General features: G+C 53.2%; 1 protein-coding gene across 1 annotated transcript in view; it reads right to left on the minus strand.

Annotated features, from left to right (window-relative positions):
* Nucleotides 1–1374: 1374 nt before the first annotated feature.
* Nucleotides 1375–9785, minus strand: part of MAP3K14 (mitogen-activated protein kinase kinase kinase 14) — a 10477-nt gene continuing 2066 nt past the window's right edge. Inside the window, exons 5-16 of the mRNA XM_009084567.1 lie at nt 9458–9778; nt 8610–8747; nt 7322–7451; nt 6512–6643; nt 5985–6089; nt 5490–5653; nt 4958–5108; nt 4051–4395; nt 3344–3450; nt 2845–2989; nt 2481–2581; nt 1375–1539 (exon numbers count right to left, since the gene is read on the minus strand). Coding sequence (XP_009082815.1) covers nt 1375–1539; nt 2481–2581; nt 2845–2989; nt 3344–3450; nt 4051–4395; nt 4958–5108; nt 5490–5653; nt 5985–6089; nt 6512–6643; nt 7322–7451; nt 8610–8747; nt 9458–9778 — 2004 coding nt within the window. The remainder of the gene's footprint in view (nt 1540–2480; nt 2582–2844; nt 2990–3343; nt 3451–4050; nt 4396–4957; nt 5109–5489; nt 5654–5984; nt 6090–6511; nt 6644–7321; nt 7452–8609; nt 8748–9457; nt 9779–9785) is intronic.

Genomic DNA, 9785 nt, shown 5'->3' on the forward strand with positions numbered 1-9785 from the left:
TCCACTTTTTCATTACATCACAACTCAAGTTTTCTGATCAGGGATGTCACTGCCTGGTGCAGCAAAGCCAGCCCAGGTTATGGGAGGCCACAGGGAAGGAGCATCCCTTGTTCCCTCCTCAAAAAGGGAGGCCCAGAGTTGGACTAGGGCAAACTGCCCTGCAGTGTCCCCAGAACAGCACATGGGTACAGCCTACCTTGTCCTCTGGGAGCTGTGTCTCTGCTCAGGATGCAGAGCTCCTGCTACGAGGCCACTGCAGTCCCAGAGCTCTGAAAGAGCCACAGCCACCACGCAGGGACTGTGATGCCCTGGACAAGCACACTCAGAGCTCACACCTCCCTCTGGCTTTGCTCTGGGCTACAGGAGGGTCAGCAGCACCTAAATGTGACCTGTGAGGTTTCACTATATTCCAAACATTCACAAATCAGTAAAAAAGTAGTTCAAAGCTTAAGGCATTCCAGGCCCAGCTGCTCATCCCACTCCCAGCCCAGTGCGAACGCAGGGGAGGAGTGGGAAGCCTTGTGAGGCTGAGCTAGCAGAACTGGGGCACTGGGCTGGAGTGGGAGCTGGGAGGAAGTTTGCATAAATGCTGCAGCAAAATTCAGCCCCGTGGGAGCTGATGGAGTCACTGACCCTTCCCCCTCCAGAGGAGCTGCCTGGGTGGGACAGCTCACCTGAAGTCACACCCTCCCACCATGGGATCCTGCCCCCGTCCTGCCCTGCCTGCCAGGGGCACCAGAGAGAGCAGCAGCTCCTCCCAGACCTGCTGGGGAGAGCTGCAAGCAAAGCTCTTTCTGGGAACAAAGTTCTCTTCTGACTGCAGAAGGAAGTGCCTGTGGGGAAGGGTGGGAGGTGAAACCAAGCCCTCAGCCAGTGACTGCAACCCGTTCCCCCCTGCACATGGCTTGAGGTAGAGGTGATGCTCCTCAAAGCCTACAGAAACCTTTTTGCCTCCAGCTAGAAGGAAGTCAGGCAGCTCCCCTCAGCACAACCACCCGCAGCTGCACTGAGGGCACCAACCTCCTCCTTGGGCAGGCCCAGCAGCTTCTCCTCAGAGGCTGAGCAAGGCCTCACCCAAGCCCTGCTCTCCCATTCCTCTGAAAAGCAGGAATTTCCACCCGCCGCTCTCAAGCTCTAACATTCACACCCAAAACAAGTAATTCCCACTGTTCTGGGGAACATCTAAGCTCAGGACATGTCTTGGAACTGGGTCAGAACAGACAGAAGTGAGGCCCGAGAGCAGTGAGCTGTGGAGCTGCTACCCCACTGCAGCACAGCACCAGCCACTGCACGTGGTGCTCCACGGCAGGGGGGGCTGGAAGCTTCTGAAATCCCTTCCTTCAACGAGGAGAAACCTCCAAACCAGGCAGGGCCTCACGGCCTGTTCTCCAGCTGTCCGTGCTTGACCCTCCAGGTCCAGCCGACGCTGCAGTCGGGCGCCAGGGTGCACTGCAGCTCGATGCCAGAGTCAGGGACCTCCATGTCACAGCGCACCGGCTGCCCCTCCTTGGTGACCAGGCTGAAAGCAGGCACTGGGATCTGTGAAGCACAACACACAGGGCTGAGAGGCACTTCAGAGCTCCTTCGTATCGCCATCACACCCAGCAAACAGCTGCCCAGGGCAGGAAAGGCTCCTGGGGGAGGCCTGGGCATGGCAGGAACATCCTCCTCCTCACAAAGCACCTCAGGAGGGGCCGAGGCAGCACTCACCCTGCTGCCAGCCTGCCCCAGCTCGGGGACACTGCTGGGCGTGCTGAGGTGCCTGTGCTTGGGCACCTGAACTCCTCTGCAGCCCAGGGATGTCCACAACAACAGAGGCCACCAGCGAGAACCAACAGCACTACAACATTTTCTAGACTGGTGCAGCCTCTTTGCCAGAGATGATCACCACGTTTTGCACTCAGATGAGTCACAGTGCCACAGACACTTGGGAGGTTCTTTCAGGGGCTGCCAAAGAGGCCCTCGGTGAGGCTCACAGGGTGCCAACATCTCCGACCGAACAAGAAGGAAGCCCCACAGCCAAACACATCCTGTCTCCCTGAGCTGCTGCTACTGCTTGTGGGGAAAAAGGCACAGACTGATTATTCTCCAGGGAAAGAACTCATCTTTAGAGCTCAGGAGATGTTTTAAGCTGCAGCACAGGCCCTTTCTAAGATGTAGATCCCTGTTGTCCCCATGATAATTGGCAATGGCTTCCAATTCGGGTCTGATATTATGTTCAGGCTGTGTATTAGGGAACGCTCTTGCATGGAAAAGGTGGCCAGGCACTGGCACGGCTGCCCAGGGCAGTGGTGGAGTCACCAGCCCTGGAAGGGTTCAAAAAATGTGTGTATGTGGCACTGAAGTTCTGCTACTAAAGGTGTTGTTAGGACCCTTGAATGCCTTCTGTGTCCCTGGTGTGCAGGTGCTGGGAGGTTGCACTGCGGAAGGAACTGCTCCCCAGACAAAATGAGGCACTTAACTCCCAGTCTGTGACTCACCTGGCTGCTTATCCCCGTGGCAATGTCTCCCACCTTCGTCCTGTGGAAATCCCTGATGTGTAAATTCTCTCCACTTAGCAACTGGATCTGGATTTTCACTCCTGGAAGGTGCAAGAGCAGTTGTTACCTTCTGCTGAGGCACAGCCACCTCAGAGCCTGACACAGAACTGCCTGGCAAGACAAACCCCCTGGGTGGATCCTGTTTGCCACTGAGCATTGGGCCTCCTCACAGCCCATTTTCAGCAGGGTCTGGGCTGGCACACAGGAAGGTAAGAGGAGCTCAAAGACTCCATGTCCCATCCTCTGCAGGTGCTGAGACAACAACTCCTGAGCACTTGTCCCAGCTGGGGGGACCCAGACCCACCGTTGAAGTAGCTGGGAGTGTCTGTGTGCCGACTGCGGCTCAGCAGGGTGTTCCAGCTGAAGCTCTGTCCGTCTGCTTGGCTGTTCCAGGAGTGAATCCCAGAGCTCATGGTGTCCCTCAAGCTATGAGAAGCCTTCATGGAGTTCTGTAGAGGAAGCACAAGCCTGTCAGAGGCTCCTGAAGAGCGTGCAGGAGGGAAACATTAAAATAAGGTCAGGAAGAGAGAAGTGGAATTCCAGAGGGATTTCAGGCTGGGCCTGGAGTCAGGCAGCATCGATGTGCCATCTGGGAAAGGGAGTGCAGCAGTTTGGAGACATTATGAGAGATGGTTAAATCAATGGCCAGCTGAAGAGCTGGATAAGAAAAGGGGAGTTTGTGGTGCTGAGTGAGGAGAGAAAGAAGCACCAGATAAAATATTTGTCGCTTACTGACATGAGAAACACAGGGAAATGCAGGTGGGATCCCACCACTGCCCACCCCTGCATCCCTTCCCACTCACCTTCTCACTGGCATCGGACACGAAGGGGCTGTCAATGCTGAGACATGAAAGCATTTGCTCTTGCTCTTCCAGGGAGTAAGGCTGGGAAAGGCTGTTCAGAAACAGCTCTGCAGCAAAAGGAAGAGAAGGAAGAAATTTCCAGGGAGCAGAAAGTGAAGTGCTGAGTTATACTGGGGCAATGGAATTGGACTATGCACTGAATTTACTGCTGGGCACCAAATTCCTTGGCTGGTGACTGTAGGTTTTGCAATGCCCAGAACAAAACAGCTATGGACTGACTAACTGTTCTTCTTCACTTGACATCTGCCATCCCTTTATTACCACCCAGGCTCATCCCTCCAGTAACAGAATGAGGTTTGAAACCCAAAATTCCAGGTGCAGTTGGGATTCTGACACCCTTCACACAGTGCTCTGAAGCTCAAGGCTGACACAGGCTGTTCCTGCACCTCTCACCGTTCCCTCCGCTGGTCAGGGTGGAAGGAAATCCTATTCACAACCTTTGTGGCACATTTAGTTGGTTAAGAACTACTAGTTTTGGTAATTTAAAGGAAGGTTGAGCAATTTGTGTAACGAGAAAGGAACTAGTAACAAAATGCCACCCAAGCTGAAACCCCAGAAGTAACTGTCAAGAGGCCAAGAGAAAGCAGCTCTGGTTTCATCCTGCTCTCAAGCACAAAGCTGAGCTCCCTCCCCAGCCCAGGGCTCACCTATCTCCAGCTGCTGGAGCTCTTGTTCTGAAATGGTTGTGGATCTCTCCACGTGGCTCTTCAGGGGCAGAGGAGTTGAGGACCGAGGTGGGGGATCCAAGGGCTCAGGTGACTCCTTGCCCTCACCCCAGTGGGTTCCCTCAGACTCCTCTGCTTGCTCCTGAGAAGGTGCTGGAAGGACTGGGCTGGCACAGGAAGCTTTGACTGACAATTTTGGGTCGGAACCAGTCTCAGCCACTGGGCTCAGTGTGGGGGACAGGGATGTCTGTGCATGGCTGTCTTTGTTCAGAGACAAATGCCTGGGCTCTCTGTATTCACCTTTCCAGGGGCTTCTCACACCTCCCACTACAAAAACAAACAGCAAACAAACGTTAGCAAACGAAGAAATCAAACAGGTAAGAGTTTTCCTTCACTGTAAGATTTCCCGAACGTTATTTGCTGTAAAATGCCAACTTCTTCCAAGGGTAAGACCAGGTCACTCCAGGTATTCTTGCTGTATCCCAGAACCACTCGGCAGGATTAGGTTGAAACAAATTATGGACAGTCTTAGGGCAAGGCTGGACCACAAGTATGAGTCACAGCCCAGGGTGCAATAAACCTCTGCGTGCAGTTGTGCTCTAGGTGCAGCTGATGCCTCAGCTGAGACAAGCCCACACACCTGAACAAACCCACAGAGCACAACATCTCCCTCAGCAGAGAAGGAAGACAGAGCATGTGACAGGAACTTGTAACTTATCTGGGGGACAAACACTCAGCTGTGGACAACAGCCACCCCCCCAGCACAGACCCCAGTGCTGAGGCCTGCAGAAATGACACTGGACAGCAGATCAGCCACAGGAGAACTGTGACACAGCCAAACTCTCCTGGGGGACACCAAGGCACATTAGTCACTAGAGCACATCTCTACCTTCCTTGAGTGCCACGGTGGCCTTGGCTTTGAGCTCTGCTGCAGATGCTCTGTGGAGAGGCTCCTTCTCCAGCCCCAGCCTGATAATCTCGGCAGTGAGAGGGTTGCAGGAAGGTGGAATTTCCCGCAGAGGAGGAGGCTCCTTCGCGATCTGTGTAACAAACAGGAAGTGAAAGAGGTTAGACCAGAGAGGCTTTATTTGATTTCAGGAAGGTTCTTCCCACCCCGAGAGCGTTTCCAACCGAAATGAAAGCAGCAAATGAGACTCGAACAGCAATTTTACTACAGCTGAAAAGGTCACACCCAAGGCCTGAGCAGGGGATGGAAGGCACATGTAGCACACAGCAGCCAGAGGGACAAGGAGTGCTCAGCTTACGTGGCAAGGCTGGCAGGATGTCAGGCAGCCCTGCTGGCTCCCAGCCTGGCACCCCAAGGGACAGCTCCCGACTAGGAGCAGCAGGCCCTGGCAGCTCCCCTGCCTGGCACTGGGAGTGGCTGGGCCACCCTCTGCCTGGCCCTGCAGGTCACTCACCTTCAGGCACAGGGGGTGGTTGTAGTACTGGGTCCAGGGGTGGCACCCGTTGAGCATGTGCAGCATCATGCAGCAGCTGCTCCACACGTCCACCTTGGAGTCACAGCGCTTGCCCATCACCACCTCCGGCGCCATGTGCGTCTCCGTGCCGGGCACGTAGTTCCCTGGAACCAGGCAAAGAAAACCCACTGCACCTGAGGCACACAACTGCTCCTATGCCACTGCTGGGAAGCCCAAGGCAGAATCCATGATTTCCAGCTGAAGTGAGAGGCAAGTCACTTTCACAGAATCATGGAATGGTTTGAGTTGGAAAGGAAATCCTAAAGGCCTTAAGGCTGTTGGTGAGATGCACCACAGTAAGATCAATCAATGAGGCACCGTGAGCAATGTGCAGCCTGGAAAATACAGTTACTTGCAAATCAGCTCCATGTAAATGTTCACTAGAAAGAATGAGTCAGCAGGGCAGTTCTTCAGAAAGGCAGCAGCAACCCTTACCTGTGACCAAGCACTTCCCCAGGCCATCTGGGTGCAGGTGAGCCGAGTGGCCAAAGTCACAGAGCAGAGCTCTGCTTCCGTCGTCAGACAGCAGCACGTTCTCAGCTGCAAGGACAAGGGGTCATTAGCCTCCTTTGCACTGTGGGCACTGAGATGGGAAAAAAAAGGCCTAGACCCCACAGAACCACAGTTCTGTGAGTCCAACCTAACCCCAGCAGACCCAAACCAGGGTCTGCTACTCCCATGGAGAGTCAGTGGCTTAAGCAAGAACACAGCTGTAATTATCTCTGCTTATACACCACCTATTACCTGCCCTGGAGATTCTTCTCCCCCAGTGGTGGGGCAGCCTGGGCCCACAGCCTGTCAGACACGGCAGGTGACAGAAAGAGGGGACAAGTATGACATGCCCAGCTGTTAGAACCACGGGGAGCTCTGATTTCCAGTCAGTCATCTCAGTGACTTAACCCCCAAGCAGTTTGTCTCGTCTGAGAAAAAGGGAGAACAAGGTGCCTCATGCCCCATCCTACCTTTGACATCTCCATGGAGAATGTTTTGAGCATGAAGATACTCCAAGCCCTCCAACACCTGGCCCAGGTAGCTGAGGGCTCTGTCCTCTGGCAGGCAGCCGCTCTGTTTAATTAGTTGTCCTAATGAGCCACCTAGAACAGAATCCAGAGAGTCCAGGTTAGCTGAGCTTTAAATCCTTCCCTGCATCAGCAGCATTCTGTGTTGTTTCCAATGAAGAAATGAGAATTTCCAGGACTGACAGCCCTTTATCTTCCACACATGGGTCTGTTCCTGCTGTTTATTCCCAGACTTCTGCTGCCCACAGGAACTGACCTTGTTCATGGAGCTTTTTGCTTAGTGTCAGTTTAACAGTGCTGGTTTGTGTCAAAAGCAACTGCTCTGTGATCAGATCAGCATTTCTAGGTGCTGCGATCACCAGCTGATTTTTCCAGCCTGGTTTCCATGATTCTGGCTAGGAGAAGAGCATCAGGCAATGGAAACACCTGGATTTGCCTGGACAGAATCCTCTGTGCCAGTGCAATGTGCTTCACTTGGTGCCTTGTAAACCAACGGCAGCAGAACCAGCACCAGCTGAGTGTTTTGGTAAGAATTTGCTGGTCAAGAGAGATATCTTGACCTGGAGTGAGGCAGGACTGGGAATTACTCCCCCCACAGGAATCCCACTGTGCACACGAGGTGTTACCCACACCTATCCCAGCCCACTCGGGAATGAACACTAGGAACACTCTGGATCCATCAAGGAACTAACAGATGAGAACTGGGGCAGGAGGAGGAATAGCTCAACGCCCACTGTGCTGTTCCTTCCTCACCCTCCATGAGCTTCATGAAGATGGTGACACAGGGTCCTTCCTTGACGGCGCCGTACAAGGGCACCACGCGGGGACTCGTCACCGCGGCACACGTCGTCAGCTCCTCGGCACGGAAGTGTTCCACCTGCACCTGGGGACAAACACCACTGAGCACAGCCTGCAGCGACCCTGGCACAGCTGGGGGGCCACAGTGGTGGCACCAGGCTGGACTTGATGATCTTAAAGGCCTTTTCCAGCCTTGATGACTCTATGATTCCCTCTCTGAGGGCTGGGTTGGAGCATCCTGAGCTCTGCAGCAGCAGAGGCACAAGGAGGATGTAATTGGACGTGATCTAGAGGTTGGATCTGCACAATCACTTTTTAGGTGCTATTCACCCTAAAAATGGTTAAAGACAAACTTGATTCACTGAGTTCAGCCAAGCAAAATAAAGCAAGAATTTGCTAAAGCCCAGAAGGAAAACATGAGTCATTAAGATTCTGGTGGGAAAAGGATGTCTCCTGTTTTTTCTCTGTCAGCAATGCAGCCAGAGCTGGTTTGTTTTAATCTCAACACTTTGGAGAGCAGGTGCTTCCAACACCCAGTCTGCTGCAAGGAGGGCAGCTCCAATTCCTGTGCTCCTTTCGGCACATCCACTCCTCCTTCCTGAGGACACACCCCACGAGGAACAGGGATTTGTCCAAGACTGTGTATTTGTAAAATGGGCAATGAGTTTCTGTGGCTACACACTGCCAAAACAGCCTGCTGTGCTGCCACAGAGTTCCACATCCAAACTGGCAGGATGCAGAACAGGAATTAGCTTTCTCCACGCTTTAAAGACATTTGCTGCTTCGGCTGACAAGTGCAGTGGTCAAACTGGACACACTTATCTTGCCACTCACACCTCTCCACAGGCAACACATCATGTTGAGCCCAGTGTAAGTAAGGACAAGTGATCATTTCAACCTGGCAAACCCAAGTTCCAGTTCTTTTCACACATAGTATTTTGGTACTCAAGCCAAACACTTCCCACATGCTTGTTGAAGTGGAGTGATGTGTGAAACATCAGTTCCCAGAGGTGAGGAAGCTATTCAAGTGCAAGTTCAAACCAAACAGTTGAGATTCTCCTCTCTCTGCCACACCCCTGAGGGCCCAGGCAGCCTACAAACCCATACCCCAACCAGGATTTGTGCCACGCACACCATGTCCCAACAGCATATCCTGGCCTGGTTGACATGGTGGTGTTAGGTCACATCACTCTGATGACTTCAGAGGTCTTTTCCAGCCTGGAATCTGTGACTCTGTAATTACCTTTTTGGCAGCACACTGAAATCCTGTCTGTTTGTCCTCTATCTTGTACACTTCTCCAAAAGAGCCGATGCCCAAGGAACCTTTGCACTTGGTCCAGTGAACCTCTTCTCGGTACTCATAATCCACAGGCTTCAGCTTCTGCAAGTTCAGAGCAGAAAACCAGATGAGGCAAGGGAAGAAACACTTCAGTGTTGAGCTGCACACGCAGAGAGCGACATTTGCAGAAGCAGCACAATGATAGGTACCACACACTTCTGTGTGAGAGCTAAAGCCTCAGGGGACAGTGTAAGAGACACTAAGGCAGGGAAGGACACCCTGAACTCCCCAGACAATCCTGACAGGGTCACACTGACTCCACAGAAGTGTTCTATGAGGAGTGGCAAGAGAGAACTGAATTGACAAGTGACTCATGTGCCCAGGATTTACACCAATCTGCTAGGCCCAAGCCTGTGTCTGGCTCCCAGCTGAGGCCTCCTGCAGCTCCACAGCTCCCTGTCACTGCTGTCTGTGACACAGCCCAGATCACCCAGAGCCAGTAAATACTGCAGCCTGTTCACCTCACTGGACTGAGCTCCTCCACAGCCAAGCAGAGAGGAGGACATGGCTGAGGACTGACTCAGCACAGAACCACTGCTCAGGGCCAGACACGAGTGCCTGGTGAATGAGCACACAGAGCAGAGCCAAAATCTGAGACAGACAGAGCTTTTTTATATCCTGCAGGAAACAACACTGCAGCTTATCTGGCAGCTTCAGAATTCAGAACCACTCAGCAAGCAGTGCTGCTGCAGGAGCACATGGAGCCCAGGAGAAACTGCCTCCCACCCCAGTGTGTGGGCTCAGACCATCACCTCGTTCAGCAGAACACCTTCATTCTCACTTGCTGCAGGAAACTGTTCCTTCTGGTCCAGCCCACCTCCTCTCCACGTCTTGGCTAGGCTGGCCAAGTTCTGAGGTTCACCAAAGCTCACACTCCCCTTCAAGGCATCCACCAAATACTCTTCCACAGAAATCTTGTCTGCACTGGTTTTCACAGACTGGTTGGTGCATTTGGAGAAACCATATTCCATGTTCAGCCCAGAGAAGTGACTGTCCTGGTAGCCGAGGCCACCGTGGAAGTATGTCCCCAGAGCAGTGTGCTTCAGGGCCTGGAGAGGACTGTCCACACCTGGGAAATGG

Source organism: Acanthisitta chloris, unplaced genomic scaffold (genome assembly GCF_000695815.1).
Source record: "Acanthisitta chloris isolate BGI_N310 unplaced genomic scaffold, ASM69581v1 scaffold31311, whole genome shotgun sequence".
NCBI classification, from domain to species: Eukaryota; Metazoa; Chordata; class Aves; order Passeriformes; family Acanthisittidae; genus Acanthisitta; species Acanthisitta chloris.